This window comes from Micropterus salmoides, unplaced genomic scaffold (genome assembly GCF_014851395.1).
Source record: "Micropterus salmoides isolate LMB-PRFRI ecotype aquatic unplaced genomic scaffold, ASM1485139v1 Ms_hic_scaffold_4, whole genome shotgun sequence".
NCBI classification, from domain to species: Eukaryota; Metazoa; Chordata; class Actinopteri; order Centrarchiformes; family Centrarchidae; genus Micropterus; species Micropterus salmoides.
In genome coordinates, this window is record NW_024043372.1 from 37,406,744 (window position 1) to 37,434,066 (window position 27,323).

General features: G+C 39.4%; 1 protein-coding gene across 2 annotated transcripts in view; it reads left to right on the forward strand.

The window, feature by feature from the left end:
- Positions 1-18,018, forward strand: part of phf2 (PHD finger protein 2) — a 31,331-nt gene extending 13,313 nt beyond the window's left edge. The window contains exons 2-22 of one of the 2 annotated variants that reach the window (XM_038696532.1): positions 901-986; positions 1,258-1,372; positions 1,778-1,938; positions 2,666-2,807; positions 2,926-3,112; positions 3,335-3,497; positions 4,615-4,702; positions 5,031-5,137; positions 6,490-6,581; positions 6,671-6,760; positions 7,268-7,621; positions 7,834-7,950; positions 9,263-9,378; positions 9,595-9,773; positions 10,601-10,668; positions 11,503-11,669; positions 12,630-12,922; positions 13,764-13,859; positions 13,949-14,058; positions 14,136-14,451; positions 15,779-18,018. In XM_038696532.1, the coding sequence (XP_038552460.1) occupies positions 901-986; positions 1,258-1,372; positions 1,778-1,938; positions 2,666-2,807; positions 2,926-3,112; positions 3,335-3,497; positions 4,615-4,702; positions 5,031-5,137; positions 6,490-6,581; positions 6,671-6,760; positions 7,268-7,621; positions 7,834-7,950; positions 9,263-9,378; positions 9,595-9,773; positions 10,601-10,668; positions 11,503-11,669; positions 12,630-12,922; positions 13,764-13,859; positions 13,949-14,058; positions 14,136-14,451; positions 15,779-15,867 (3,136 nt within the window). In that variant the 3' untranslated portion in view covers positions 15,868-18,018. Of the gene's footprint in view, positions 1-900; positions 987-1,257; positions 1,373-1,777; positions 1,939-2,665; positions 2,808-2,925; positions 3,113-3,334; positions 3,498-4,614; positions 4,703-5,030; positions 5,138-6,489; positions 6,582-6,670; positions 6,761-7,267; positions 7,622-7,833; positions 7,951-9,262; positions 9,379-9,594; positions 9,774-10,600; positions 10,669-11,502; positions 11,670-12,608; positions 12,923-13,763; positions 13,860-13,948; positions 14,059-14,135; positions 14,452-15,778 lie in introns of both variants that reach the window. The other variant, XM_038696531.1, reaches the window with a different exon arrangement.
- The last annotated feature ends 9,305 nt before the right edge of the window (positions 18,019-27,323 follow it).

Consider the following 27,323-nt stretch of genomic DNA (forward strand, 5'->3'; position numbering starts at 1 on the left):
ATGCTTTCTCTTCACTCTCTAGCCTTAGTTTATATTTCTCATGCTGTTGTGATTTTTACAGATGCACCAATGATCACATTCCAGTCACAAAGAGTGTTATGAGATAAATAAATAGTAATGTAGAAGGGATTATTACATGAAAGGCACAAACAGAGGCAAACTGCCTTGTGCCAATTCAACCAACACTTCCTTCCACAGCAGCCACGCTGTAAACCACAGTGCTATGATATAGAATACTTGTGCATTTAGAGTGTGTAGACGGATATTAATAGTCTCCCAAGTATCGATCTTTTATTATATAAATTGTACATGAGAATTTAACTTTTTTTGGTACTATAATAATAACAGCTATTGCTTTTGAGAAGAGGTTTCCTTTGGGGACACAATTTAAAGTTGGAAAAAAATAATAAATTCCAATACATCGCAATATTTTTAAAATCGCAATAATATAGTATTGTGACATTAGTATCGTGATAATATTGCATCGTGGGGCCTCTGGTGATTCCCACGCCTACTTTAAATGTTCTCTGGTTCCAGCTTCTCACGTGAGGATTTGTTTTATATCATTGTAAACAGAGTATCTTAGGGTTTTGGACTGGTGATCAGACAAAACAAGCAATTTGAAGACGTCACCTTGGCCGTTTCTCACTAGTTTCACAGCCCTGCTGTCAGTGCAGTGATAACATTATAACTTTGACCAAAATAAAAGCATGCATGATGTCAGTGTGACTGATCATAAAACTCAACCAAGTTTCAGTTCTCTTTCAGGCAGGTTGAGTGTTATACTGCAGGGAAGCAGAGAGAACCAAAAACAGACATTCAAAACCCTAACAAACCTCTACATGTGGGAAAATGGGTCACATTCCCAAACATTAAAAAGTGTTTCTTGTGTTGTTGCAGCTGTGTTGGGGTGGATGAAGATGACGCTCCAGATATTGACATATATCACTGTCCAAACTGCGAGAAGACCCACGGCAAATCCACATGTAAGTAGCGCTCCTCAGGGTGAGTTGTATTGACTGTTGCTGACTGAAAGTTACTTCTCTTGACAAAGAAGTAAAACAGCTGCCTTGCTGGTATGATTATATCACTTCTTCTCAGCTTTAACTTGTTGACTATTCTTCGTCACGTGACAGAAAATTATTGTCACAGATCTAACATTTAATGTCTGAATATGAAATGAAATTATTTTCATTTTTCTTGCAGTGTGGAGATGTTGGTAGTGTTTTATTATGTTTTATTTTTTCTGTTCCTTAGTGAAAAAGAAAAAGAACTGGAGCAAACATGACACGGGGCAAAGCACAGATATCAAAGCGGTTCAGAACGGCAGTCAGGTTTTCATAAAGGAGCTTCGCAGTAGGACATTTCCAAGGTAAAGACATTATAGACACATGTTTTGTACAAGTCATTACTATTGTAACTGTCAACACCATAAACGGGGTGACAGTGTGAGATAAAGTGGTGATAATCACACCATCTTTATAACTGAAGTCATACTTAATCTGTAATTGGGCTCACATTTAATGAATTCACTTCTAATCAAATTAAATGATTGCTTATATGGATTTGGCCTCTTGATATTTCATTTGGAATTCTTAAATATTGTCCTCCTGGCAATATTATTCCTGACTTTATTAATAATTCCACTAGAGGGCATAGTCTCATAACTTTTCAGGATCTGTCCTCAGACAGTTTAACAGGTTTAACAGTCAGGTCTTTATTTCAATTCTGCAATTGGTGAAAAGCCAGTGTGTCACTGGTTGTGTGTGGTTTCCAGTGCTGATGATGTCGTGGTGAAGCTAAGCGGTGGTCAGCTGACCATGGATTACTTGGAGGAGAACGGCTTCAATGAGCCAATCCTGGCTCAGAAGAAAGAGGGCCTAGGCATGTCCATGCCCGCTCCCACCTTCTACATCAGTGATGTGGAGAACTATGTCGGTAAGGAAATACTGCTGACAGTTACTGCAGTAACTACTACTGCTGCTGCTATTACTACCAGGATTACTATTCTTGCTGCTGTATAATAATTACTACTTTTGTTTCTACCACCCCTACTACTGCTGTGACTACAGCTGTGACTACTACTAGTGCACTACTGCAACTGTTGCTTTTACCGCCTCTATTACTGCAATAGTCAGCACTAATATTTCTGCTGTTGCTGCTACTATACTGTAGTATTACTAATGATCAACGTACTACTACTAGTACTACTATAATTAATGCTATCCCTACTACTGTTTCTTATACCACTCCGTTACTAGTAACATTACTGGAAGTAGTGACATGAGTAAAACTACCATTACTACTAATAATACATTTCCTGCCACTACTAACAATACTACTTTTACTGTTATATCTACTAATAATGTTTGTTATTCTACTTCTACTACTACATCCATCTGATATCTGTGTTTTAAGATAAAAGAATCAAAAGTTAAGAAATGCACTATACTATTTGCTTTTCAATAGGGGGCGCATCTGTTCTTTCTTCTCCCTGTGCACAAGCGCTCAGTGATGAGATCACTTCTTACATATCAACAGTATACTGCTACAGACATATTTTGTAAACCAGTTTCCTGTTTAAAGAAAACGTTTAGCTTGTAGGCGGTTAGTTTTCCTTCAGCTTGTTTTATCGTGTCTTCTGTGTCCTCTGTTATTGTCTAAGGTCCTGATGTCGGCGTGGACGTCATTGACGTCACCAAACAGACCGACAGCAAGATGAAGCTCAAAGAGTTTGTCGATTATTACTACAGCACAAACAGAAAGAAAGTGTTAAATGTCATCAACCTGGAGTTCTCTGACACAAGGTACACACACTGGATCTGAGGATGGTGAAGGTTGAAATGAAGTTTCTAAAATGAGATTTGGCTTCTAAAGCTGGAAAACTCCTGGTGTTCCTTTCTTTTTCCTGTTTTTCTGGGACAGGATGAACAGCATAGTGGAGAGTCCACAGATTGTGCGGCGGTTGTCTTGGGTAGAAAACTACTGGCCTGATGACGCTCTGCTTGGGAAGCCAAAAGTCACCAAATACTGTCTCATCTGTGTCAAAGACAGCTACACAGACTTCCACATTGAGTGCGGGGGCGCCTCCGTCTGGTACCACGTCCTAAAGGTGTGTCACACTCACGGTTAGACCAGTATGTTGAGTCAGAGTTGGCCATGTAACACAAAAAGCTATCAGACAGTCAGTGTCGTCTGATATGATGAGAATTCAGTTCAAACAGCACTGACTTTCCTTCATTCTGAATGTTTCCAGAGGAAATGTGGAAGATATTAAGCTCCGTCTCTCATATGATGATGATGCCAGAATATCTGATTGTGTTTGTGTTTGCAGGGAGAAAAGATCTTCTTCCTCATCAAGCCCACCTCTGCCAACCTGTCTCTGTACGAGCGCTGGAGATCATCATCCAATCACAGCGAGATGTTCTTTGCCGACCAGGTGGACAAGTGTTACAAATGTACTCTGAAGCAAGGGCAGACTCTGTTCATCCCATCAGGTCAGAGCTGCGCTCAGGGCACGAACACAGCTGAACGTTTAGAAGAACATGTAATAATATAATGATACTGTTTCATTTGTGAGGGAATATCTTGTCTTGATCCTAAAGATTCTAATTGTAATGTAAATCGAGGCCATCTATGCAATCTGATTGACCGCCCTTTATCCTAAACTATAATTGGCTATCTGCCAATCAGAGACAGGACGAGTATTTTTGAATGGAGGTACAATTTCCCTGTCAGGACTTCTTGTAAAATAAAAAAATGTCACCACAGGATGTGAGAAGCCGTAATGTTACTGTAATTAAAGATGATTATGATGGTAAATTGTGTGAGCCACACTCGTACTGCATGCCACCCGTGCAGAAGTCAGCGCCCCGCGTGGGCAGCCCCAGTCAAAAAAATCTGAAGGTGCCAGTGAATGTAATGAAAACTGAAATTTCCATTTGATTTGATATAACGTGATACTGAAAGAATTAGTGTCAATAATTGATTAATCGCTGAACTCATTTTTCAAGCAAAAATGCTAAACATATTCTGGTTTCAGCTTTTTTTCAGTTTTTTATATCATTGTTAACTTTGTAAATGTCGGTTAGAGTTAGTTTTTGAGTTTTTTTGACAGACAAGTGTATGTTTTCTAACTTAAGAGCTACAAAATTCAAGAAAAAAAATCAGGATTCGATTGATTATTAATTAATTAATTAATTAAGTGCTGTATTGTTGTTTTTTCCCTTCAATAAGTAACAAATGGAAATAACATGCATGGTTTAAGTTTTTTCTTTTCTGATAGATGAAGCTGTTCATTAGTAGTGGGAGATATGGACAATCACATTATATGTAATCTCCTATTACAATGCTGTTTTGCTATACAGTTTTTCTAGAAAATTAATAGGGATCTTTTTTATGGATAAAATAACAGGACAGTGATGTCTGTCTTTGGTCAGTCCAGCTAATGAAGTACCTGACTAATGAACATTAAGTTTTTTATACGGAAATCATATAAAAAACAGTATTGTCAGAAAGTAATAATAATGATTTTTCTTTAATCATTCATTAGAAATATCGAATTAATGAATATCTTTATTATTTACAATTAGTGGATTTTTTTTACCCCCTCAGGGTGGATCAATGCAATACTGACTCCAGTCGACTGCCTGGCGTTCTCTGGACACTTCGTCCACAACCTGAGTGTGGAGATGCAGATGAGGTTTGTACACCTGTCTTATTGCACACACATTCATCCTTCATGCTGCGTTGTCGTCATTGTGTTTGGAAGTAATTGCTGTGATCCGCCATGCCTCCTGAAAAACAGCCATGTCCTAATTTTGAGGGGATTTAGTGTGACTTGCAGACTGGCTGATTTTACACAGAAGTTTCCACTGGGTCCTCGTTGAGGACTTTTAGCTCTAAATTCCACCAAGCTGTTTCTGAATTCTCCACGTTTGGAAAGACCTTGTGAATTGCATAGTTTGTTGCAATAATGTTAGTAATGCAGGACGATGTTTAGCTGAAACATCTTGTGTTATTCTCCTCAGAGCGTATGAAATCGAGAAGCGGCTAAAGGTCAAAACTCTCAACCCCTTCCCTAACTTTGAGACGGCGTGCTGGTATGTGGGACGACATCTCCTCGAGCGATTCAAAGGTAAACTCCTAAATCAGTTTGTTGTATTCATAGATTTTATTTTTGGTATACTATGTGGTATTTTAATGTAAACTTACATCTCCTCATTTAACTCCATTTCTCCTGAAGAATGCATGAAAGCAGAAAAAACACAAACACTGTCAGAAATGCCTTTTTCTGAGCCGCACACTCAGCGTACGGCTGCATATCTGCTGCACAGATGAGGAGCTGGATGCTTTAATATTATTTCAGTCATTAAATCGGTGAATCGCAGAGTTCACAGATGATTAGCTTCAAAAGGTTTGGCTCAGCTAGAATCACTTGCTCCATTACAAGCCTGTGTTTAAACTCCTCTCAGCTGGCTTGGGCCAACTGTTTATGTTTCCACCATTTTCTGTGTATGTGTGTGTCTTAAAGCCAGATTGCAATTGTGTGTGGTGCGCACTACTTCTAACCCACGAGGCCTTGCCATTAATATGCCATTATTCTTTTTAACAAGGTCAGCTCTTTCAGTGCAGGAAAAAGACTCACTTCACTGCTGCTGGTATTTTTGCCTTGATTTAATAATTTCCTGTTTTGGTTGTAAATCCACTTCAGTTGATACTTAGATATTCAGACACCGCTTTTCTGCCATTACACTGAAATGAAAGAGGCGATCTACTCTAAAACTGAATTTGCATAATTTCACATAAATCAGGTCTGGAGCTGTCGCAGTTTAATCTAGACTGGAATAGAAATGATGGAGTTCATGAAATCATTACATAGTTTGTCCAACAGAGAGCACTGGCAGGTTATTTTGCAACTGTAAAATGAAGTCTCGAGGCAAATGTTTGACAAAAGCTTTTAATAACATCAAATAGGGCACACTGGAACTTTTTTCATGCAAGTACACATGGGAAATGCAGTTCACTATTGTAACTCCTAAGGTGTAAATATGTACGTAGGAAGCACCACAGATGCAACATGTCAGAAAAACTGAGGACAAATAAGTACAGACATCAGACAGAAAGTCAAAGTGTTTCTGTTTTTCCTGCTGTTTCAGGCAGCCATTGGTTTCCATTCATTTTTTTTACGGCACAGAAATCTTAAATTAGACATCACACTGAACATGAACAAAGTGACAATGCCATTAAGGTAAGGCAGGATGATGTCAAATGTCTGCACTGCTTTTCCTCATAAAAATACTGTACGTTTGATATAAAACACACAAATCCACTTACATACTATATATACTCCTATATAAAGTAATTACTGAATATACCAAATTGTCCTTTAAACAAGCTTTATTTCATTATACTGCTGACACAGAGAATGAAGCTTTTTGTTAAGGGTCGCCATGGTTGAATGAAACATTTGGATTTGTTTTTCTGAAGGTTTACATAAAGCAAATAAGCAACCAGCCCCATACCTGATACATGGTGCCAAAATCATCAATGGAGCTTTCAGAGCTTGGACTAAAAAACAGGTACGGACACATTAGCAATTGAGCTGTCAGTTGTCCATCTAAGATGCTATGAAAGGTAATGACAATTTTGTGTGTTTTCCTCATAACAGGCCCTCTTGGAACATGAGGATGAGCTTCCAGAGAACATGAAACCATCACAGCTCATTAAGGATCTTGCCAAAGAGATCAGACTGTCAGAGGTATTTTGATTTTATTTTGGCATAAATATAATATGATCAAACATTCTCTAAAGGTTCCAGATAGTTTTACACTCGGTGGACCTAATGCTCTGTACAAAATGATGGTTTCAACGTATGACCCCTTTCCTTTTTTTACACGTAAGAAATGACAAATATTTCCTCTTTGTTTAGTTAAATGAATTAGGTTCTTAGGGGGGAAAAAGTTTGTTAATGGAAGTGACGCCCCGTACTTCCTGTGTACTTCCTACAAGACGGGTCCACAGTTGGACAGCAGTTTGACGCCAGAACTGAAATTGGGAAAATTTAAAAAATTTTAATAACTTTGTGATATCAATAAAATCTTATATAGGGGTCCAACTAACAACTTTCACGATCAATGAATCTGTCCTTTTCTTTTGACCATGCACCTACAAAATGCCAAAAATCATGACAAATGGCTATTACAGAAAAACAGAATGATGTTATGCTATTTCATATAGCTCACACAGTTCCTGCTTTTATTTCTAGAATGCAACAAAAGCCATTAAGAGTGAGCCAAGCATTAAGGTACCAGTGGAGGAACCTCCATCCACCCACTCTGAGCCTGAAGAGCCCGTTTCCCCTGCCCACGTCCCCTCACCTAGCAGAGAGAAAGCCAGAAAGAAAGCTTCCAAACCCCCCAAACCCCCCAAGCCTCCCAAACCCCCAAAGATGCCCAAGGCTCCCAAGCCCCCGAAACTGCCGAAGGTCAAGGAAGGAGGAAAGAAGAAAGCGAAGAAAGCAAAAGAGTTGTCGCCGCCTCCTAAACCCTCTAGCTTCGCCGCTCTTGAGTCTCATGCGAAAGACATCTTGAGTAAAATGGACCAGCCAAAAAAGACAAAGGTGAGCAGATGGAAATCTTATTGTAAAATTTCTTTTTTTGTAGAATGATTTTGTTAGTTTTCACTTTATGTTTCACTTTATTTTTGCATCCCTTCCAGCAGAAAGCTTCTCAGATGTAACCATGCAGAAGGGCAAAAGCAACCCATAGTTACTCTTGGATGAATTTGTCTATTAATATTTGTGTCTTTCTTCATATACGTGCCATTTTTCAGGCTGTTAAGAATGTCCTGAGTATGTCAGAGAAGGAAATATCAAAGCAGAACAACATGGAGAAGTTTGAAATCAGAGAGCAGAATAAAAACAAGACTGAAGCCAAATGGAAGTATAAGGTAAGATCATTTAAGCTCATGATTTAATCTAATGGTTGTTACAGGCCAAAGTAGCTTCCAGAGAACATGAAGGTATCATCTGTCAGAGGTATTTTGATTCAATCAAAACTGTTAAGACTGCAGTAAAATCTATTTTGGATGTTCATGAGCTCCAGATTTTGATGAGCCCACTGACTTTTGTTTTGTTGCTATTGGTCCATGTCGCTACTAATAAAGTAAATAATATCACAATCCTTTAAAAGTTCACATAAATTGAAGGCTTGCCAGCATTTAGTAAAGAAGACTCACGCTGTTGTGAAGTTTACAAGCTGAGCAGCTGAACAAAAAAATGTAGGGTCATCCAAAAGTGATTTGCACACTTCACTTCAAAGCAATCAGCAAAAATAATGATGTGGCCTAAGTCGCACATTTGAGGCCTGCAGCTCATCAGAGCTACGCCAGAAACATCCACCCTCTCAGAGTTTACCTAATGGAATTACGCCACGTCCATATCCACTGTGTTCCATCTAAGTATTTACATATGCCCTCATCTTTTGAAAAAAGTTTGTTGTATCATTATTGCAGAGCAGCAGGGGGAGGCTTTTTCTAAGCAAAAGTGTAATTTTGTTGAACGGAAGACATTTGAGGGCTTTAGTTTCATGGAAACTTCAATGCCAAACTGCTGTGGAATGTTTGCAGCCCCTCCAAGGATCTCCATCCAACTGCTTCTTCACATCAGGCCAAACATTTGCAGATGGAGCAGAGACCCTGTTAGATGTTTACCAAGGTCACTGGAGACCACATCTTCCCTTGTGATCACTGTTGATTCACGTAAAAGTTCACAGCTCCTCTGTGTGCTGGGCAATTAGGCCTGTACTGTAATTGTCAATTTAAGAAATGCATGAGACGATGTGAAATGTCAGTTTCAGTTTACACCGCGTCGTCACATGCCTTTAATTTAGGAGTCAAAATTGTTGAGGAGCGAATATTTGAAAATGTATATTCTTGGATTTCAGTAAATTACACAGTCTGCCCAGGGGTGAGTTTTATGGCAGCTGTTTTGCATTCCTTTTAGAAGATTTGGTTTAGTTTAAATCGGGCCAGAAAAAGTGAATAAGATCTGTGGAGATTAACATCATCACTTTCATTTGAGACATTTGTAATATAAAACTACTGAATGGATCTTTAAACTTGGATCGTTCATTCTTGTCAGTTAAAATGCTGATGAACCAGTCTGTGATATTCTAATTTCAGTCAACTTGGTCAATGTGTCTTTTAATATCATGTTAATTTAATTCCCTTCTTTGATATTATTTAATTTTTAACTTTACAGAATAGTAAACCAGATTCCCTGCTGAAAATGGAGGAAGAGTGCAAATTTGACAGAACGCCGCTGTCAAGCAATAAAGACAAATTCAGCTTTACCATGTCTCACAAGAAAATGCTCGGGTATGTATGGAATGGCTGTGATTGCCATATAAACGTTTCATGAAAGGTCCTGTGAGAGGAGAGCATGTTAACCTTCTCATGTGGTGTATTATGGTGATTACAGAGCTATGTGGCTATCAGCACCATATCCATTAGAGCTAATTCGAGGACTTCTCACTGCGAGTGCCTGGCTGAGCCTCGTATCACTCCATTATTGTCCTGTGGTTTCCTTTTCAGCTCCAAGACGCTGAAACCTCAGACCAACTCAAGTGTTTTTGGATCATTACAAAACCTAAAAGAGGACAAAACCAAGCCAGTGAGAGATGAGTATGAGTACGTCTCAGATGAGGGGGAGCTGAAGATTGACGAATTCCCCATCAGGCGGAAAAAGAACCCTGTTAAGAGAGATCAGTCCTGTGAGTATTTTGGACTTATTTCGTGTAGTGTTTCAGTTTATTTAAACTATCAACTTGGGCTGGGTATCAAGCCCCAATTTTTTATAGACTTAAAATGTGTCCATAGGATTGAGGATCAATTGGTATTAAATGCTCGGTTAGATTATTAGGACTGGGTGGGTGTAGCTAGATAGCTATGTAGATATGAGCTGATATTTCCTGGTCTAAATCAGGAAACTTATTTAACTTTAGCGTATATTTTATTTAGGTGAAGTTCTTTATTCAGTACAGATGCAGTTTGGCACATTTGGGTGCATATTTGTTCAGTGATTAGCTGTAGTGCTCATTGATTGCCAGTTTCCCTGTTTTTTTTGGCCATTTTCCCCTGGAAAAACAAATGTCCAATCAAAACTTTGTGGGTGGGATAAAGACTTGAGACATCATCTTCCTACATAGCTAATTAGCTAACTAGCTACGCCACTGAAAAATAACAACAAAAACATGGCGACAAGCATGGATGAGATTGACACAGCCTTTGAAAATGCCAGTGGCAGTAGAGAGTGATTGGGCTAGCACAGAGCAAAGCAAATTAACCCCCTGAATGAATGAAGGTAAACAAAATGGATGTTCAGTCTAATTACCAGGCTAGGTCAGAACATGTTTAAATTCACCAAAATAAAGTATTGTTTTTTAAGTATTGTTTGACCAAAGGGCACCGGAGATCAGGTATTGGATTAGCACAGATGTCACATATCAATACCCAGCCCTACTGTATCAACAATTAAAACGTTTAGATTAACAACTTGTGTTTTAGTTATTGCTCAATGATGAATTCATTTTTTTTCCAGTTTTGTCAGACATCAGAGACCCCATTCAGCCAGCCAAGAAACCAAAGTTCCAACCCTTGGTGGCCAAGGTACATATCACATGACATCACTTTTAAATAAAGACCTTGACAATAATCAAATATTGTGATGCAAACTTCCAGCAATTGTAGCAATGTGATTATACTATGATGAAACATTGGACTTGCCCAGCCAGCTACATCCCATGAGCTCAGAATTAGTTTAAAACCAGTCGGGTTCCAAGGCATTACAGGGACAAGAGCATGCTGAAATGCTCCTTTTCGAGCTCAGATTTTTAAATAAGGATGTAAAAAATGCATTCTGGGTTAATCAGAAGAAGAAGCTCCCTAAGCTGTGGACGACCACCACACACTGATGAGGGAAATAGCTGTGGCAGAGGAAGAAAGGGGCTTATACCAGATGCTGTTGTGTTTACTGATGAAAGGTCACTGGAAACCATATCATAATAGTCTTATAGTTACTCACTTACTTTCTAAGACTGAATTTTTAAATGGGTAAAGTAGGCAGCTGCCCCGAGTATTCAGATTCCTCTGGGGTCTCTTAAATTGTGGTAATCGTGTAAATGCAAATGAGTTTGGAAATATCAAATGAAGTGACCAAGGTCCTAAGTTAGGTCTGTATTATTATATGTTTTGTCTGTCAAAATGTACTTGGTGCATATTTCTAAATTAATTTAATTGAATTAATTAAAGTCAAACTAAATCACCACAAAGAAGAGGTCAAACAAGGAAACAGCAGGAAGACCGTCATTAGAAGAGTTACGACCAAAATAGCTGAAATCCAGAGAAATCACGTTAATTGGTTGCAAACGTCAACAACACCACTTTCCCCTGTTGCCGCGTCTCTCATGTCTATTTTACTCTGTTCACTTTCTCCAAAATCAGAGTGTGGACTCCTCAGATGAAGAGACTCTGCACATAGACACAGAGGCCAAGCCTGAGGTCAAAAGTCGCAACTCTAAGGTCAAGAAAAAGGGCGGCAGCGCTGCGGGGATTCTTGACCTGCTGCAGGCCAGCAAACAAGTGGGTGGGATCGACTACAGCACCAACAGGTAGACTGACCAGCCCTGATGTCATTAGTTTCTGCTTTTTCAATCCATTTCCTTCAACACTAAAGGAACCTTTACATCTAAACACACTTGGGTTACACTACATGCACACCATTACTCTCTAAATGGCTCCCACTGGACCTTATTTCCTCTCTGTAAATTCACTTTAGGTCTTACACTCCTTAATGGGGCAACCCAGAGACAAACAAATGGCCGGCTCAACGATGATATAATTGGATGAAAAAGCTGAATATTATAACTTTGCTTAAAGCTGAAAAATCAACTAACGCGGTGAAGCAACAGTTTACGCAGATTCTGTCAGCGGTTTGTGTTAAGTCAATGTTTGTTTCATCCCGCCTTAATCTATCAAACGCTGCATGGCTCCAGGCTCTTCCCTTTGCCTTTCACTGTTTGCTGTTTCGTTCAGCTCTTGATGATCAAGTTCTCTTGATGGTCTGTTTCCACCACATTGAAAGCTACAAATGAGCAATGAAAGAAAGAAAGAAAAAAAATCGACTGAAATATGTTAATTTCTAAAATTGTTTTGGGGCTTTGAAGAGGGAACTCAGTGTGAGTGTGGGGAATGAAGTGACCACGGCTCATTATATCACTGCTTGATAGTCACTTTGCTCGTTATTGTAGCTCAGCTGCTAATAGCTTAATAGGTGTGTGAATATTTATGTAGCTGTTCTTAAAGTAATCACAGGTCTGTGGAGAATATTTAGATTTGACAGCTTTACATGGCTCTTCCAGATTCAGTACAATTTGTAATATTTTGCCGGTGTCAAAAGGTAATGATGCTTAATAGCACAACTGGTGACATTTACATCCACTTAAAAGCCTTTTTCAATTATTTCTCTCAGTCACTCTTCACCCCTGCCAGCGTGTTGACTGCTGTGTAATGGCTGTGTTGTTGTGTATTTTTTATTGACGTACTTACAGTCAGCCACCTGCATCTCCCAGCACACAGGAGGCCATTCAGGGCATGCTGTCCATGGCCAACCTGTCGTCTTCAGACAGCTTGCAGCAGCCGTGGAGCAACAGCCAGTCCAAAAACAATAGCCAGTCGAAGAGCAACTCGCACAGCGCGCAGGCCGGCAAGAAGGCCAGCGGAGGAGCTGGCGGCGGCAGCCACAGCAGCAAGCGGCCCACCAAACGGCTACCGAAGAAACCCAGGAAAAGCAGCAGTATTGAGAGTCTGGATTATGATGACGACCAGGATCACATGGACGCCTGTTTCAAGGACTCAGATTATGGTGAGCGCCAAAAGCCAACGAGCCTCTTGTTCCTGTTTCATTTGAATTTTAAAAAGCTCTCAGAGGGCGGCCCAGTGTATCGGTTATTTTTTTGAGCGAATAAATTCTAAAATAATTATCTGCCATGCCTGATTGTCACTGCTGCTAACAGGTGCAGTTAAAAACAGATTGACCCCAGTGGATCAACATGTGGGTCTTTAATTCTAAATTTGGCCTGGAACTTTTCATTAGGAGTAGATGATAGGGTTCAAGTTTATTTTTTGTGCCTCCTTTCCAAATCCGCCCTTTCGTGTTGCTCCAATTTGTGATTTTTTCCCCCTCTGAAATGTTTTCTTTGTGAACCCCATCCAAACACAGCTGTTTGGAACCTCCCAGCTTGTTAATAAGCCATTAACGCAAGTTCCAAATTGTTATTTTACATGCTTTTTGAACTTCTAATTAGTGTCTAATTAGTTGTTCTCAGCACGAACGTCCTCGCTCTGAATACTTCAGGCCAGCGTGAAGCTTTTCTCACACACTGGCCTTCTTTTGTAAACAGGCCATTTTTTATCTTGATCATCCAATTATCAGATAATACAACGTCTAGATTGGAATGGCTGTGCTGTGAGCAGGAGAGAGAAGGGGGCCGTCAGCAGCTGTCTCACAGCTGTCCTGCATGCTGTCACTGGAAACTTCCACCATTTTAGATGCATGGAAAGCAGAACCAAGTGCACTCACGTCACATTCTATGCTTTACATATGTGACATATAATTGTCTGGCAGTGTTTCATTTTCTACATCCTCTCATTGAAAACCTGACATGCATGACATGTTAATAATCTGTTACGCCTCTCGATTTTAGTTTACCCCTCGCTGGAGTCCGAAGAGGATAATCCTGTTTTCAAATCCAGATCGAAAAAACGGAAAAGCAGTGACGACACTCCATACAGCCCGACAGGTATATGCTTGCATTACTAACGAAAGTTCTACCCTTCACAGTTTTATGTAGTAAATGTGTCCTAAACCCTTAATTCAATGTCATCACAGCTCGTGTAGGACCCTCAGTTCCTCGACAGGAGCGGCCGGCGAGAGACGGAGCCCGAGTGGCCTCCATAGAAACGGGACTGGCCGCAGCCGCAGCAAAGCTTTCTCATCAGGTATGCCATGACAATATTTTTACATAGTTATAGTGACTATTCCTGTAAGTATTGGCCAACAAAACGTGTGTCAATAGGAGGAGCAGCAGAAAACCAAGAAGAAGAAGAAAAGCACCAAAAAGAAGACGATAGTAATTGAGGAGCCCCCGAAAATCTCTCAGGACAGTAGCTCGCCGGAGCACAATCTGGACTCTCAAGATGGCAGCCTGACAGACCACGAGTTCAACACTGGGACAGTGAAATCGCCGGGAGGGCCACAGCCCATGGCGCCGGGGGTTTTTCTCAGCCAGAGGCGACCGTCCATGTCTTCTCCCAACAACAGCACCAACTCCACTAGCACCAACAGCAACAGCATGGCGAAGGGGGACCGTGTGGGGTCAGCAGACGCCAAAGGTAAATCGTAGTGAATACAATGAATAATTAATTATTATTAGCAATGAACAACTGCTGCCTTTCATGCATGCATAGTATGTTTATCTTTTTAGAGTTAATTAATGTAAAATGAACTGTAGATTTGTAGATGGATGTAGACGAGGCAGCTCTTCAGATAAATGCAGTGTTACACCCTCACCTTGTTTTCAAGGTTTTCAAGGTACTCTGAGAAATCCTCTGATAAAGTCTTTGAACCTTAACTTAATGTGCGTGGACTGACCAGGTCGGGTTCACTGTAGTAACAGCATTGCCATATAGATCGGGCTTATTTTGATTTAAGAAATGCATGTTCATACTACATGTGATGATCAGTGTTTATAATCAGAAATGAAGTGACCTAACATGAGTCAAAGCAATCTGTCAAAAGAAACGTTAACAAATCTGTGAATGTGGTGGACCTCTACTGGTAACATAGAGGAATTACAACACAAATGACATGTTTTATATTTTTGACCACTAGTGGCTAGGGCATTTTTGTTGACGATTAATTAAGACGCTTTGTCTTTTTCTGTTCATGTTATGCCACTAGTATAGTATAAGTCTAATAATGTATTTCCTCAAATAAAAGCTTGTAGTTAAAAAAAACAACAGTCTCAAATAATGGCCGGGGGCATGGTCGCCACAATCTAATAAAGACCGCCCCCGCTTACAGGCCAGAGAAAAACACGATAAACTCCTGCTGGCTGTTATATAATGAGACCTGTTATTGGCACGTCTCGGTCATCATTTTGGTGGGAAAGTCTCAAATGAGCTGAAACAAAAGAACCTGCACAATAGCAGTAAGTCTTTTTTTCCTAACGTTGGAACCCCGTGCTCAGGACGTTTGTTTGCCTCAATGGAAACGCACCTAATTCGCATTCTGTTTGTTGCAACATTTCTAACATGAGCTTAAAATTTCCTTGATTGTGGAATCTAACGATTGTGCAGACGATTGAGGTCAGCTCAAATAATCAAGGATATCGCGTAATAATTGCAGCAGACCTCCTAGGGAGCATAGGAGACACAGTACACATTCCTTATGCCAGTAGTGTCACGTTATTCCACTGGTCGACAGCTGGTGGCCGGGAAACGTACCGATGCTACAGCATGATGGCAGGGAGGAAGAAGGCTATGTTGCAAACATGCATGTAGACAAGGCTAGTTTTTGTTTATATTATTTTGTTTCATAAAGGAGTTCAGATTTTAGCGATGAAAACCATTGAGTTATAAGTTATCACTGCAGCAGCAGCACAAACACTCTGGCTGGACGTCCTGTCTTATCACCTGTCTGTTCTTGTTCTTTTCACAGCTAAGCGGCTAAAGAAAGGCATGGCAACAGCCAAACAGAGACTTGGAAAGATTTTAAAGATCCATCGAAACGGAAAGCTCCTCCTGTAGCATGCAGCAGACTGCTGTAGGACTGGGAATTCATGAGCTGGGTCCCATCCCAACCTCACCCCCCCGTTCACTGATTAAAGCCAACAATGGAAAAAAATATCATGCAGTTTTCGATTTCTAAGAAGAACATCACTCAAATAGGTTTTTGCCTCTACTTATACTTTATAACTTTCAGATATTAAAGTGTACAGAGCCTACTATAAATATTTTTTAAGAGAACATGTCTCATTTTACTACAGCTGTCAGTTTATCAGGGGTTGCTAAAACATGAAGTAGAAGTACATTGCAGTCATTCCAAGATTTTTGAAAGTATCCCTTGCATGTATTCAGTTGCATGTGCGCTTGGGTCAGGGTTTGGGGGATTTTACACATATATGGATGCAGCTTATCATTGCCACACTGATGATCGACGGGTTGAAATGGACACATCACCTCCTTTCTCCCTTCCCAGCCGGGATTCTCAGTGTATCGTAGAGTACGGTTTTGATTGGAGTCAACTCGAGCATTTATCTCTTTATTTTAACACTTATACATTTGCAGAGCACTATCAGCGGTGATATTTATTTATTCGTGTCGAGACGTAGATAGGCTGTGGGACTTCACGGAACAACTGTAAAGCACAAAGTGTATCAAACAGCAGCGCTGTCAGGATGTGTCTCGCACTTCAACATTGGCTAGCATAGGACTAAACGGTAATGGAGGCCTGCTGAACAGGATTTGGTGTGTGGACGTAAAAAGCATTTCTGACACTACGTGGGACCTGTAGCTAATGATAAGCCTCATCCATGTCAGGTCTGCAGTTACATGGGGATACTTTCTCTCTTCTTTTGCTTTCACAGGCAGCACCACCAACCTGACTCATCTCTGCGTTTTGACGGCTTCACACAGTACAGTATATAGAATGTAGCTTGTACATAGCCTTTTAAATTACTACTTTTTGTATCTTTTCCCCTTAAGGCTTAATTCTACATTTTTACCGGTTTTGCTAATTATGAATACATGAATAAAAATATATATGTGGATATGCAGTATAGTCCTAATTTTTTAACTTTCATTTTGTTTTTGTTTTTTTAATAGCAGAGAGTCATTTTGAACTTTTTCTTTTCATTAGATTTAAAGGTGTTGCCTGGAAAACAACTGAAGAAACAATACATTTTATTGTCATATGGCCTTACATACACAAAGCTAATTGTATTGTGATTCTGTTTGAACAAGAGACGAAGCTTTGAGGGAAAATGATGTAAAAGGAAAAAAAAACACTTAAAGTTTCTATGACCAGCCTCTTGTTCCAGCTCTAGTATCCTGAAGGGTTTTGGAATTATTTTACTAGCACCTTGTGAAGTGTTTATGTGTCAGTGATGTAATTTATTAATGTTTGTAGCTTTTTTATACTTGTACAATTCTTAAGAGGTTTTGTTTTTAATATTTCATCTACTTGTGAAATTACTTAGCAGACAATTATTGTTTTTCCTTTTTTGGGTGTGTGTGTGCGCGCGCGTGTGTGTGTGTGTTTGGGGGCATCACGAACATTTTTTTTTTATCTCCATCCTGTCTTCACTCAATGTCATGGTATCATGGTCAACATTTCCAATGTGACATGTTATTATTATTGTTAATATTATAATTAGAAGCAGCTGTGTCCACGGCTCCATCACACCGTTTTAGTCGCAGATGTAAACCACGCGTCCACTTCTCAGATACATTATGAGATGATCAAACTCTGTCAGTGGGACATATTTTCAGGTTTTTATTTGTACAATATGTGTGTTGCTTTGTTGTGGGTTTTTTTTTTTTGTATGTCCGACCTATTAAATGCATCCACTGTGCCAGGACAGTGGATGATACCTGTTGTAGCTGTCTTCCCTTACTGTTATTTACAGTACTAGTAAGTATTTACAATCCTTTTTGACCTGAATCTATATTTTTCTGTATTTAGACGATTCTGTTTGAGTTCATGGCTCACTTTTTTAAAGACATCGAGAAATGGCAAATTCCGAGGAACAAGCATATTGTCGTTGAATGATATGATTGCCAGCCTTGTTTACTTTTGCAATACAGTTACTGTGGAAAACCTACTTTGTAATGTGTTCCTCTCCCACTTGCAATGTGACGGCTTCTGTGGTGACGACTAAACATGTTTTTCCTGCTTCACATTGTCATGCTTCGTAGTTGCATCAAATCCAACATCACACTGATCACAAACTGATCTGGCTCTGTATTTTTTTTAACAAAAAATCAGCATGAGCTTTCAGCTTCTGGACTCCCTTTAGGATCTTGCCTCCCGGAGCTTTAGCAGCTGCTTCAGCCAAGTCATTAATTAAAACCAAGCCAAAGTCAACACCATTAAAAATGTATTCATGTAAAAATGCTCTCAAGTAGTCAGACTCTTTTTACGCAAGGACGCCCTTTTACCATCCTGACCAGGTGTTGCACTGTTTAAATATAACGCACACTGAAATTCATGCAGGATCTGACAGTCAAGAAAAAAGATTTCCTCCTGTTTGCTTTTATTGCCTCACAAGATTTGATTTGGTTCTAAAAAATCTGTGCCCAGACAGCCAGTATTACTGTTAAGCAACAGCAAGTCATCGCCACTAGATGGAGTTAAAAAAAAATCTATCAAAATAGCAACTGATTAACTAAATGCAATAATGTTCAAGCAGACCACAAACACAGGTTCCCGCTATTGTAGAGCAGTTGTGTTTCACTGTGCTCCTCATATTTAGACTATTTTCCGCAAAGATTTGACTTTTGAATAAGCTTTAATACACATTTTGATTCTTTCCAGAGTTTTCTTTTTATGTCAATTACATCCAGATTTTTATCAGCATAATTACAGAAGAGAAAGGAAAGGAAGAAGGGATGTGAACATCAGTGAGGAGATTATAAGAAAATTAGCTACAGCACATTTAAAATGAGTGTCTCCAACAAAAATAAGTCAATTAACTCTTACTTTGTGTAATTAAAGACTGATTGCATTAATAGGGAAGTTAGGTGAAGCCTTCATACATTATGCGGCTTGTTTCCCGTTGTTTTAATCCTGGCCTAATAACACATCTGGACCCAATTGATTTCACACACACAAAAAATGTGTGCCGTGATCTTCATGGGAATCTGCATTTCCCCACACTGACGTTTTATTTAATTTCTCAATCATACCTGTGTGTGTGAATGAGATCTGAGATCAGGGCTGTTAAAGGTCGTCACCACGTTTCCACCCTGGTTAGCATCAGAGTGAGTTGTTATCGTTTGCTAATTGTTAACACAAGAATGTGAAGTGCTCCTACATCAGCAAATGAATCAATCCCATCATTTGCCCTCTCAGGATCATTTTCACACACGCTGACGTGAAAGTGCAGAGTTAGATCGATTTACTGAGACTTTCAGTGGAGTTAAAGATAAAAAGCTTTAACTGACAGGAAAAAGTGGTTCACTTTTCTTTTCAAGATTTTTGTTAACATCCGGTGCTTTTTGTATATTTAATTTCCTAATTTAAACGGATTAAGATTATATGGACAAAATGTGAGTGTAATATACAAAATCCAACTGATTTAGCCGGCTAAATTCTGTTTGCATCTGGCGCCTAAAAACAAAAAAAACCCCCAAAAACTTGGGAACACAATGGCCAGTGCAGGATGAATATTTCTCTTTTCAGTACAAGGTAATTTGTGTAAATAATTTTCTAGAAATTAGGAACTTGAATAAAGTAAACATACATGGATTTTTAGAAATACTTGCAACAAGTTATTATTGTGTTTCATTAAATTACATTAGAAACAGGTTAAAGTTATTTTATTTTATTTTTTTTCAGTTGTAAGAAGAAAAAAATGTTTGTAGTGTAGCTGACTCAAAATAGAGAATGTATTAAAAATATAGAAAAATCCACTACATATCTTCTTTACTTACTTAAGTATTGGCCCCTGAACACTTTCTCCCCTCTTTCCTCATTTCTTTGTCAGTTCTACCGGTGCAGTTGGTCCCCTGGAAAGGGCAAGTGGGATCACAATTTAAATGTCAGTGTATTAAAAACAATGCCTGCAGAGTGTTACAGTCTAACTGCATTCATGGCCATGTTGCACTCGCTTAGTGATCACAGATGTGAAGAGGCTGCCCTCGGTCGCTTTGAAAACCCTCTGGTCCTGTATGAGAGTCCCAAGTGGTCAAGAGAAACGTGCCATATGAGAGATGTCTTAATTACACAGGAATGTCAGGTTGAGCTTTGCCTTTGTGTGGCCGTGCAATGATGCCCCCCCTCCCCACCATTGCTCTGCCTTTTAAGCATCCCATTCTTCCGAGTTCAGGGTTGTCATTATTAATAATGTGCGGTGATTCTTCTGCCAACAGATTGGTAAAGCTACAGAGACCCCGGCGTGATCTCCTCACAAAGAGTCTTGGGTTGCCTGTTTTTGTGGCGGTGATGAAAAGTGGCTTGACTTGTGTTTCTCTGCAGTTGTTTGGAGCTGCTCCCCTCTGCGTGGATTAACTGCTCTGTCAGCCACCAGGAACTCCTCTGCTGGTGTTTCAGAGGGAACTCAAAAGTGCAGAGAGATGTCTGACTTCTACCGACACCCCAAACACACACACATAGACAAGCTTTTTCCTGTGTGTTTTGGTTTGCTTCCCAAAATGTATCAATGAAATTACTCTTCAAAGGATTTCTAATATTTTTTGACAGGTTATTACCATGGTGCATATTTGCATTTGAGTCAGCAGGTAGGATTTCAATGTCATTTTTGCCTGGACAGGTGACTTGTCTTGAGATCAGAATTGAGACTTTTTGGCCACAGGATGGCCTGTTTAACTTCCAAGACATACTGCTGCTCCAGCAAGTGTATAAAGGGTTACTTTTCTGAAGGTTTTCTATTTGAGAGCTTAAAGATCCTTCAGTAATGGAGCGAGAGGAGGCTAAAACTTAAAAAATGTTGTCAAACAAAACACAGTGTTGCCTCAGCATAAAAATGAATGTACGACAGCTTGAGAAGTGCAAGTAAATGCTGCCTGGTTTCAAGACAAACACAGAGGGTCTGTTTTATGGTGGCGTGTTTCCTTAACCTTTGGCAGGCCTGAAATTTTGAAACTGGAAAACAACACTTCATCGTTAATTTTTGACACCAATCAAGGAAACGACTGTCCCGAGTGAAGTGAGAGCCCACCCAAATGAGAGTATTACTAACGTGAGCATGATCAAGGCCTTGGTGGAAAGGTTGTTTTATTCACTGACTGCTCACTGGCGCTGCTGCAGTATCAACAGCAGTCACATTAGAGCAGAAAGCAAACCAAAATTTGATTACATTTTTATAAAAAGATTTTTTTACTGTAAGAATGGTATATAATAAAGACTATTTACTGTTATACTGTTTTACTAAATAAAAATATTCCATAAATGTAAAACCTCCATGAGAAACAACAAGTAGGCTAAAATTAGCTGTAACTAAGCGGAAGAAAATTTCAAGCCTGTGATGCTGCGTTCAGGCACTATTAACAGAATAGGAAACCTTAATGTTAAACTAAATTTCAAAAATGATTTCAAGCTGATTACACCCACTGTTATCCTTTAATTAACACCATAAAAATAGCTTTAAACTCTTTTTAGTCCTAGCCTACATATTTGTAGCAGATTGTTAACACGTTACACCTGAGTTAAAAATATAAATAAATAAGCTGAATTAACTTGATAAAAGTTAATTTAGCATTTTATTTCATCTGCCTGCGACACTGGCTTTGCAGCCATTTTGCTGCCAGTCTGTTGACACTTCTGTAGTTCTTTTTGCCAAGTCCAAAACAAAGTTTTGGTAAGGTTAGCTATAAATTCCTGATACCACTGATTTAGAATTACAACTAGGTGGCAGACATGAGCATTTCCCCCTGTCGGCTGCTTGTAATTGCTGTCTGAACATGGCATGATCCCCACCAAGAGACATACAGCTAGTCAGCGAGGTAGCTAACCTTAGCTCGTGAGATAGCCACAACTAGCGTTAGCTAAAGTTACTTTATGTATTCTTCATAGCTGGTTCCTGTAATTGTAAAGAAATGTTTTTATGATAATTCAGTCTTGTAGCTAGATCCAATCAGGATGGAGAAAAAAGAAACTAACTGGCTAAGCTAGTCCTCCTAGTGAACAAAGTGGTAACTCCAGTCTCATACTTTGACTCTTGACATTTGTTATATCTATTTCAGAATAATGTAATGTTATTATAAATGGGAGTTGGACAGACAAATACAGCAAAACAGAGATGCATTTAATCAATATGAGCTAAAACAAACTAGTTGAGACAAACAAGAAAGCAGAACAATGTGTAGCATTCTCTGAAGATTGTCCAGGTTTCTTGTTTTCAGCATGTGCTTTGTAATACATATTTTTATAGCTGCAGCACATTAACATCTGTCCACAGAACCTTGAAGGTAAATGACTCTTTCATTTGCTTTCCTTTTCTAATTAACAGACCTCCTGCATCTTTTTCAGTTCACATTATTTGTATTTTAGTATCCAACTCCAACCGCTGGCCCAACTCCGGGACACATGTAGCTGCACACGGTAAATAAATGCGAAGATTTCAGAGAACACAGAGCGTGTCTTACGCAGGGCAAAGAGAAGAGAGTGAGTGAAGTGTTTTACACTGTCACTGCACCAAGGCCTCCTGACATAAACATCTATGAGCTGCACTTTGTGATAGGTTTTATGTAAACATAGAAGCCAAACAACAGATGCAACATATTTAACTGTGCAACACACAAATGCAACATCTGTTAGCATAGTTGAACAGTTATTTTTAGGATTTTTGTTTATGAGAACCAGTGCGAGCAGAATACTGTAGATTGGTAACAGTAAATGTGTTAGTACTGAAATTGTTATTACCCTCAGTGGTAATTTGAACATTGGTGATAGTGCGAATAGGATTATGGTGACTTTCTGATTTGTTATTGCAGTATAAATACACCCCTTCCCTCTAATAGTTGTATTGATGAGAATTTTAAAGCCAACCAGTACATTGGGGAAATAATATTATTTTGTCACGATCTGCATACATGTCAAGAACAAATTGCAGCAAAGAAATATCAGTGATGTGTTTTTAAAAAAAAAAGGCATATTATTTGACTGGAGTTCAATGTGTTGACATAATGATGGGAAAAAAGGGTTCCCTGCAGTTTGCATCACATGAACAGAAACTGAGTACCTGTGCAAGAGGGAAAAATTAATGAAGTAGTCATTACTAACAGGCTATTTTAACTGATATAAATTAATTTCAGTATAGTTGTGATATTCTATATATAATAATTATATAATTTTTATATATAGTCTTGCTTTTCTTATCTAAAATGTAATGTATTTTTGTTACATTTGTGTTGTTAGTTTGTTAATTAGCTTTCCAGTGGAGTTAACTAATAAAAATGTACTGTTATATTTGCTTAGTGTTATATTTTTTGTAAAATAAAAATCTAATAATCAAATTTAAGGAATTCTCATCAACACTGTGTAACAAATATCGACCAGTATTTATATAATTATTGTAAACTTCAAATATCAGTGTCCTAAAAAATCCAATATCAGTTGGACTGTAATAATAATAGCATTAGCAGTGGTTTTAGTAATAACTATAAAGAGTATTGCTGCCGTACCGTGGATCTGATTTCATTGCGGATGACGTGGAAATAAATTACACTCAGCTGGCACTGGGAGTCTCCCAAGTACAATTACTCTGTTTACATGCAGTAGTAGGGGAGGGAAATTGCTTTTGAAAGCACTCTTTAAGGTCATGGTTTTGTTACTGTGCATAAGCCCGATGTTTACCGGAGTATTTTAAGGAAACTCAAAGCCGCGCCACGCATCAACAAGTGTCTTAAACGGCTGCACAAAGGGCCCGTTTTTAGTCCAACTGAAGCAAATGTTCACCTAATCCTCTGGAGAGGCTCCTGTGACGGGCCCCACCGTCAAAGGCCTCTTTAACAAGGTGCTGAAGTCACTTAAGCACCAAGTAAACAAACAAACAATCCAAATCATTCGCTGCATTTCCTGGACTCTGTTCCCTAAACAACTGCACGCACACTGCATGTACCGGCGGTGCATCCAAAGCTGCTGTGTGGTCATCTGTGTGTAATTATTCATCATCCTACATGGGAATTCCAATGACGTGCTGCGCTGGTGAGGCAGCATTGCCCTTCTCTGAAACAAGTGGCGTTTATATTTGAACCTCTGCTTTTTCTCCATGGCCAGATTGCCCGGAGAGATTGGCTTTCTCTGGGCTGTGTAACAGATACCATCTAAATCATTAGGGCTCATTCATTGCCATGTGCCACTCTGCGGCTCAGGTTCCTCCGACCCCAAGGTCAAGCGGCTGAGAGCTCCCTGACCTCCAGCACTTCCTCTGAATATTAACAGGGTAGTTATGTAGTCAAAAGCCCTGATATAGAACATTGGTTCATTTAGATAATAGCCAATCAGGCGGAGCGGCGAGGAGTGCAGTGGTCTCCACAAGATGGCTGGGCCTTTATGTGGCTTACTGAGGGCATAATGACAGCAAACAGAGGAAGCGTAGGCCTCTCTGGCTGAAATTATGCGGTCACATGCCTGCTGGCTGTAATGCTTTCCTTTAACCCGGCTAAGTTGGGCTCCTTACATGGGGACAAATTCAACCAGGCTCTATTATGAAGATGAATGTTGCAGTTATCTTGCAGACATTGAGAATGAACACAAGACAGAGTGGAGGCCACCATGGTGAAAGAGGCGTTTACCGTGCATCCTCTGCACATGATGGTAATATTCAAATGATTTTTATAGAAAGTTAGCATGAACTCTTTGACTCACAATCATCAGATTACGGTGTGAGCACTTTTCTTTTTTCAAATCTTTGAGTTTGTTCTGTTTTAGCAGCCTTGTATCAGTCCCATGTGAATGATCCAAACTGGACTCATGCCCAAATCCTTCATGCCAAATTACAACTAGTTAGTGTTGAATCTCTCTGACACGCCTGCCTTTTAAAAGTAAATTGCAGCTTTGAAATTGCAATAAAGCACAATCCGTGAAGCATTTTAATATTTTTGTGAGCATTATTTAGTTGTATAAGTGTTGGCCTCATCTTGCCTTCAGGACTCCCACAGTATCAGTGACCCTGTTTGACTGCTGAGCAGCTGCTGTTCATCCACAGCCACACTATCAGGCCTTTAATCAGTAAAACATCGCTCGTGTGTTTGTGGAGCTGAAATGGAGCGTGGCAGCCGCTGGAGGCTCTCAGGAGATGGACAGCAGCCACATTGTCACCTCTTTGTGCTTAATTGTCCATGTGCTGGAGGAGCGGAGATGTGCGGGATGAGGCTGCAGTTATTGTCACTGGTGGGCTGCAAAGCATATTTTAACCAACAGATTTATTTGTCTGTTGCTAATTGGGTAGCAAAACGTATTTGTTCACTACAAGGGGATTAAGAAAGTCCCATGTTATTCAAAACTTTCAAATCAAACGTTTTTTCTTTCTTTTTTTTTAAGCTTGGTAAAAATAACCTACCCAATAGCACACATTCTCACTTTTAGGATTTTTTTGGACCTAATAATAGATTGAATCCATGGTTCTCAGCAGGGGTCTTGTTTTGCAGGAAGGCAAACAAGAAACTAAAATTTTGACACATGAAACTATGTTTATTTTAGGACTTTTCTTCTTTTTTTTTTGTTTATTCCCACTGTATTATATAGTAGATTTTAATGCCTCTGTAATTATTCAGTTCATGAAACCATCTAAAAAGGATTTAAAAGTCACTCTTACGCTGTTGCACCCAGCTGTAACATAACTGATAATCATAATATAAACCTTTTAATGCTAAGCATGTTAGCAAACAATCAGTTATATACACGTCCAGCAGACACAGAGCATTCATTTGGAGTTGTGTTTCTACTCACTTGATCAATATAAGTTAAATATTTAGCTCTTATTTTCTCTCCACCAACTCTGGAGAAAATTATTTGGCTCATTAGCAGCTAAATGCTAGTTGCTACCATTGTCTGTGCAGTTGTAGTATAGTGTACAGTTGGTTTATGTGAACTTTTTATTGAAAATAGCTGCTAGCTGCAACCAAATCAGTTGTTGTGGGCCTTACACCAAAACATAAAGCCACGTGTTACTAAAAGTGACCTCTTTCACATTACACATAGGATCCATTATTATTATCAAAACATGGATTAGTGCAGCTTTAATTGAACTGTCCACAACTCATATACATGCAACGTGTGACAAATGGTCCCAAGTACTGTAGACATGGCTTTGTATTAAGGGCTTACTAAAAATTATGGAAACAAATGGAGTCAATGAGCTGTTAAAACTGAAATATTTCTGCAGTGTGGATTTGCTGCAAGGTTCCAAAAGTGTTATAATACTCTTTCCATGAAGCTAAATCTCGATGCTGTTTGTCACTGCTGAGCAGTTAACACCTACTCTGTGTCTGAAATGTGGTTTGGGTTCATGCACCAGCTCCCAGAAATCTGCTCACATTAGACATCAAACTACAGCAGAAAACCATGGGAAGCAATCATTCTGCACAGAACACAGGTTTCTAAAATAATGAACATTCTTTGCTGCTGTCAGACACTCCGGTAGAGCCTGAGGATTGCCATCCCAAGCTCGAATACATGTCAATTACAGCCACATTCTCCTGGACCTCAGAGCGTAAATAAACACCCTGAAACTATAGTGGATAATCATCACAGCCACTTTTGTCTTATTGCAGAATCTAGATGACACATGGAATCTGCATGCAGAAGGCCCTCCACTATAAATAGTCGGCAGCAATCAAACAAAATAAATGAACTGTCAGGGCACAAGTGTTTACAAGCACGACAAAATTTTAAGTAATTATAAGTAAATTTGTTGCATTTCTGAGTAAGTGGTAGCAGATAGGGCTCTGACAGCGAGGCAGTGGTGTGTGAAGGGCTGATTTAGAACAGTAAGGCTGCCCGGCTCTGTGTAAACCCTCAACCCCAGCAACAAAACTCCTCCACTCCACATCCCACACTGACCACATCTCAATGGGGAGGAACGCTAAAGACATCTGCAGGGCCATTACACACACTTAGCCGCACATCAAGAAACACTTGGCCGCTGTGCCACTCCCGCTAAACTTCCCTCCAAATGGCTATTTGTTTGTCTGTTAATGATCTTTTTCCCCTTTGGGCGTTTTTAGACATCTTTTTTTTTTTTTCCTTCGCCCTCGTCTCCGTTGACCCTCTGAATGCTTTAATGTTGTTTACGGAAACAAGACAATTCCGACTGACATGAAAAAATAAAATGCGTAATGGAAAATTGACAAGCATAACATTGTCCCATGCTCATTTGAGATGTCTATAAAAAATGTGAGTCAAGATGCTCACCACCTTACCATATTTGTGCATCATCTGACATGATTTATAGACAATCATGTGATAATTTACATCTTGATGGCCTCATTCATGTGGCTTGCTGTGGAGGATTTGAAGA